This window comes from Mycetomoellerius zeteki, unplaced genomic scaffold (genome assembly GCF_001594055.1).
Source record: "Mycetomoellerius zeteki isolate Tzet28-1 unplaced genomic scaffold, Tzet1.0 scaffold241, whole genome shotgun sequence".
Taxonomy (NCBI): Eukaryota; Metazoa; Arthropoda; class Insecta; order Hymenoptera; family Formicidae; genus Mycetomoellerius; species Mycetomoellerius zeteki.
Window position 1 is genome coordinate 575,345 of NW_017257218.1, and position 5,562 is coordinate 580,906.

The 5,562-nt window shown below is 29.2% G+C and overlaps 2 protein-coding genes across 3 annotated transcripts in view; one reads left to right on the plus strand and one right to left on the minus strand.

The window, feature by feature from the left end:
* Positions 1-5,562, plus strand: part of LOC108723480 (sperm-associated antigen 6) — a 44,742-nt gene that overhangs the window by 19,203 nt on the left and 19,977 nt on the right. The window lies entirely within an intron of this gene.
* The window catches only part of LOC108723482 (uncharacterized), a 20,508-nt gene continuing 15,570 nt past the window's right edge, over positions 625-5,562 (minus strand). The window contains exons 2-3 of the mRNA XM_018449285.1: positions 2,417-3,561; positions 625-996 (exon numbers count right to left, since the gene is read on the minus strand). Coding sequence (XP_018304787.1) covers positions 913-996; positions 2,417-2,629 — 297 coding nt within the window. The 5' untranslated portion in view covers positions 2,630-3,561 and the 3' untranslated portion in view covers positions 625-912. The remainder of the gene's footprint in view (positions 997-2,416; positions 3,562-5,562) is intronic.

Sequence of the window (5,562 nt, forward strand, 5' to 3'; positions counted from 1 at the left end):
CACACACACACACACACACACACACACACACACAAAATATCACAGCTAACTTCTATTCATTTATTTCAGAAACAAAATCTTTTCGATTAGATTATGCTTAACTTAGGTACAGAACATAAATATGTAAGAAGTTCTTTTCCTGTTCTTCTCTCTTATCCGTTCTTTTTCTGCTTCCTTTTTCTTTCTCGAACGTTTTTTCTAAGACAGTATGGCACGTTTAAAGTTCCAAAAAGCGCATATCTTAGTCTTACACGACAGCAAATTTTCGGATAAGTACAGACATGTTTGCTCTTATTAAATAAAAAACTCATTTAAAAATTATTTAAAAGTGCTTTAGGAAATTGATAATCGTATGTTTGTTTTTAAGTTGATCCCATTAATTTGCGTTTGATCGTTTTATTCTCTAATGGCAGTATCTTGTACACAAATCGTACAAAAATGTTCGGATATAGAACAATGAAGAATAATCAAGTTGATAAGTGTGGATAATTAACAACAATCAATCGACAAAAATACATTAAAATTTCAAGTGATATAAGGCATTTATTTATTTGATATTCGTATTAGTTTTATATTTAAATCTATATTGTTACATATGCTCTCAGATAAGTATCTTTAATAAATATTAAGCTCGTCAACAATAACACAGTAACTTTAGTACATATTAAAGTGTTGTCGATTTGATGAATCGTTTCGAATTGTATCGGCAATATTAGCGGTTCTTACATTTAACAGAATCTTTTTTTTAAATTGTACAAAAGAATTCTCTCTCAATTTATTGTAAAAGGGTAAAGAGCATTTTAAACGCTATAAAATATGAACGTCACGTTTTTACATGAGAAACGACATATATTTAAGACGAAAAAATACAATTCTATAATGCATGGCAAAATGCAGAAAAATATAGTGAATTTACCAAAACTTTTGATGCAGTTCGAATCTTAAAGCAATTAAGGTGTATATTCGGCTCAGTTCATGCAATCTGTTCAAATATTTCTGCAAAACAAAAAAGAATTATTTAATATCGGACTACTTTTTACGATCAATAAAAACACTGAAAAACGTAAATTTTAAGATATATCAAAAATTTATATATTTAACCGTTGCAGAATAATATTAAAATCAATGACGAAAATTTAAAAAATAAGCCAATAAAAATATATCAATTATTTTTTCGATTGGCAAGTTGATTTATGAGTAAAGAGCGAATTATCTTTTCAACTGTTTTTCCTGCATTTTTGCATTAGTTAAAAAAATTACGTATATATATATATATATTTATATAAGAATTTTTTTCCTATTTATGTAAATTTTTAAATTGGCAGTTTTCATTCATTGATCTTGACATTTAGTCAATGATATAGAAACAATGTTTTTCTAGAAATAATTCCTAGAGATAAAAAACATATCAAAAAATAATTAATTAAGTAGAAATACAAATTTATCAATTTAATTTCATCAATTTATTAATTTAATTTAATATTAAAATTTTATGAATTTAATCTAACACAACTCTTGTGTGTGAATAATTGTCTAAAATAATTAGGAACAAATATTTGCAGCAATTATACAGAATTGATATTTTTTAAAACGGCCAATACCAAAATTATCAGATATTTAATCGATACCTTTAGAATTTCTATACAAGTTTACTTATTTTTATATACATTTTTTTATATTTCGCGTGTACTTTACGAGTTACATTAAAAAAAATATCTAGCTGCACTTGTTATATATATAAAAAATTAATATATTAAAAAATTTGTTATATATACAAGGTGTTAGTTAAGTATGTTGCCATACTCAACAGAGAGATTCTTTGGTTTATTTCAAGTAAAAAAGTCCATATAAACATGTGTCCTAAACGGCTTAGTTTCCGAAATACAGGTCAATGTTCGCAAATGTTTGACGAAACGGTAAATTGCGTTGGAGATATCTTCCTGCATAAATATGCCTTGCTTCACGTGAGTTACCTTTCTCACAACCGTAAACAAAGTCAAAGTCAAAGTCACAAAATCAAAAATAGACTTCAGTTCTGATCTTTGAACGTGTACGTCAATCTTTGAGAAGGCTCGATGGATGTATATAAACCGTTTAGGACACATGTTTGGACTTTTTTACTTGAAATAAACCAAAGACTCGGTCTGTTGAGTATGGAAACATACTTAACTAGCACCCTGTAGAAGTATATAAAAAAAAAATGTAACGATATAAAGCCTCTATAGTCCACACACACACACGCACACGCACACGCACACGCACACGCACTCTCTCTCTCTCTCTCTCTCTCAAATTACACTTTAAAACGTAAATTTTCTGTTACTTAATTGATTCAGCAATAATTTAATAATTTAATTTATTCATCTGTTTCGTCATTGGGTTTAATGCTAGCGTAATTGTTCATATTTCTATTCACCCTTAACATTTTGAGAAAACTGCCTAATACCAATATAGTTTTTCTGTGCCTTCTAAAAATCCCGGCGTACAATTCTTCTCGTACATCTCTTCTGTCACTGACGTCGGAGTCGATACTTGAAACTGAAACAACTGAGGGTTTTGCCGAGACCGGTTGATGATAATTATTGGTCTCACTGGTGTTAAGAATCATGCAATGCTGATTATTTTTCATTTTGGTCGTCAACTTCTTTCTCTTTTCTTCTTATTTTTTTTTTATTACTGTTTCTCTTTTTAATGTATCATTCACACAGATATATAATCAACAAACTGCACAATTTCTATAAAATGTAAAAATCTAATTTTTCGAATACATAAAAAATTTTTTAACTGCAGCTTCTAATAAACTCGTTTTTTATAATAAGTAGTATTTGGGCGTGATTTTGGAGACTTTGCAGAAGAGATGTTATAGGTACACTAGTACAAATGTGTAACGCAATTTATAGAGATAAAACGTTTCTGTTTTTACGTCATTCAAACTGTCACTTATCTTGAAAATTTAAGGCAGTTATCTCGTCTCGTTGTCGGTGTTTTATGTACCGAGCGCTCGCGATTACACGATATCAAAATGACACTATTATGATATGTATATATGAATGATCTAATGACTATTATAGTAAATCAATGCATTTTTTCCTAAAGCGTAAACCGAACTAACTATATATTCTTTAATCTCCAATCGTTAAATCATTAATTGAGTTCAAATTATATCAGTCTCTTGTATGTAGTTCCATATAGCTTTTTGATGACTATAGGCTTCTGATGTTTTTTTTTTGCGAAGAAACGCTCGAACGCAAAAGTACAATTTCTAATTTCTTAGAATGTACATCTGTCCATTCCAAATGTATTTTCATCTAAAAATACATCAAATTTAGCTTTAAACGGCGCAAATTAAGCACAAATAATTGTTGGTCAGCAGTTTTCACGGAATTCTCAGGTTGATCCAATAATTTCTCTTAAACTGCAATAAGTGTAAAATCAACATTGATTTTTGATACTTTTGTCATCGGAATTTGATGGAACGTAGCTGAAAACGCACATGTTGCAATGTCTTCTATTATACATCAGTATCGTAGCTTCACTAACGATCCAACATCAAGCAACAAACTGTAAACAGAAGAGAGCGAGCCGTGTAAATTTAAACAAATAACATGCAGAAATGCAAGCAAGTGAACGAGTTATAAAATATTTTTTTATATCGAAACGCGGCACGTATCTATTCAAATTAAAAGATTTTTGTATTTTTGTTTTTATTGTTTTTTTTTTAATGTGCATTCTAACTTTATTAAGTCAGTGAAAAAATTATTAAACAGCTAGAGCAATAAAATCGGGATTAATTTATTTATAAAGATAAATAAATTAGCATTAAATCCTCCGTATGTCTCATGTAACTACGCTCATGTTGGCATTCTAGCTTAATAGAATAGTTAACTTAATTTTCTTTTAACATTATTTTTTAAAACAATATTAAGGTATCATACTACCGCCATGTGAATACTCAATAACTAAAAAATAAAGGCTAAGCTTGGATCTGCAATAGGTTCATCTAAGCCTTAAGCCATAAGAAATGGACGAATCATAGTCAATTATTTTCCTCGCATTCAATTGTAATTGACGGGATGGGCAGAATATAGGCCTAATCGCAAAATCTTAATTTTAATAAAAATTAAAATAACTTGCCACTTTTTTATTATACACAAATGGGTATAGTATCAAATGAATTTATGTACACTGAGAGAAAACGAAATAGTTCTAGCAACTATAAATTTGGCAACTTTTGCAATTGAAGTACCTGTAACTTTACGTAGTTTTACAAAGTAATAGAAACTAAAGTAGTGCTGAATATTATAAAAATATAGTCATGGTAACAAATTGTATGCACTATTAATTGGTAGTGAAGTAGTGACTCAACTACATTGAGTAGTTACTTGGACTTCATACAAATAGATATAACAATTACATTTTTCTAGTTTAGACAAAAATTTTTAAAGTGTCGCTCAGTACGAGTAGTACGCGGCTTTGTCACCAGAGGGACGTAGCGGAGTTCAGTTTCTCTTAAAGCCCAGTGTCCACGATGCTAGAAATCCGTCCGAGATCTCGGATGAAGAAAGAATTGATCAATCGTATTGATCATGTGACTAAATTGTTTAAATGTGATTGGTTAAATCTTTCTCTCTCCGAGATCTCGGACCAATTTCTAGCACCGTGGACACAAGGCTTAAGAAGGAAACCACTCAGCTTACAATAAAAGGCGCAGCGTTGGTTTCAAACTTGGAAGACAAAAATAAATAAGAAATGCATACACAAATTTGTAACTATGTATTATAAAGCTTTAATAAGAACAATAAGTAAATTAAGTGAACTAAGAAAATATAGTAATATTAACTATTTATAAATTGATTATATGGTTAATGTACTATATTTTCTTAGTTCACTTAATCTAGTATTCTTATTAGAATTTAGTAATATGTGTATACATATAGTTGAGGCGCTATTTCACTACAAATTTATAGTTACTGATACGACTTTTTTCTCTGAGTGTAATGTCTTTAAGAAGTTACAATATTTTTCTATTATGATCAATATTATATAAAAAAGCTAATCTCTGGAAAAAGGCCTCCGGAATAAGTAGAATCACCGACGAGATACTATTAAAGACCGCCATCCTTATGGGAGTTCTTTGTTAATATTGAAATGATTAAGAGTAAAAAACAGATAATATTGTACTAATTTTATGATTTATTAATTTAGTAGATGTGTTTATCGGTGTACGTACATTTAAAACTCAATAATACTCGATTTTTCTTTCAAATTGTGATTTCAGTGTTATCATCAAAGTTTGATTCAACAGGGATAATAAATGCAGAGAAAAAAGTTGTAATTTTTCGGTAATATAGGATATTACACAGCTTTACAAGTATACATATATACATATTTATTTATAGAGCATTTATGTAATAAAATATCAATTTAATAATGTATTAATCAAATATTTATGTTAATAATAGCAAATTTATATCAATTGTCGATAATGTCAGTGTTCTTCATTTATGTCCGGGCCCTTGGGGCTCTTTTTATACCGCCGAAAATTTGCCCAGGGTTGACGGT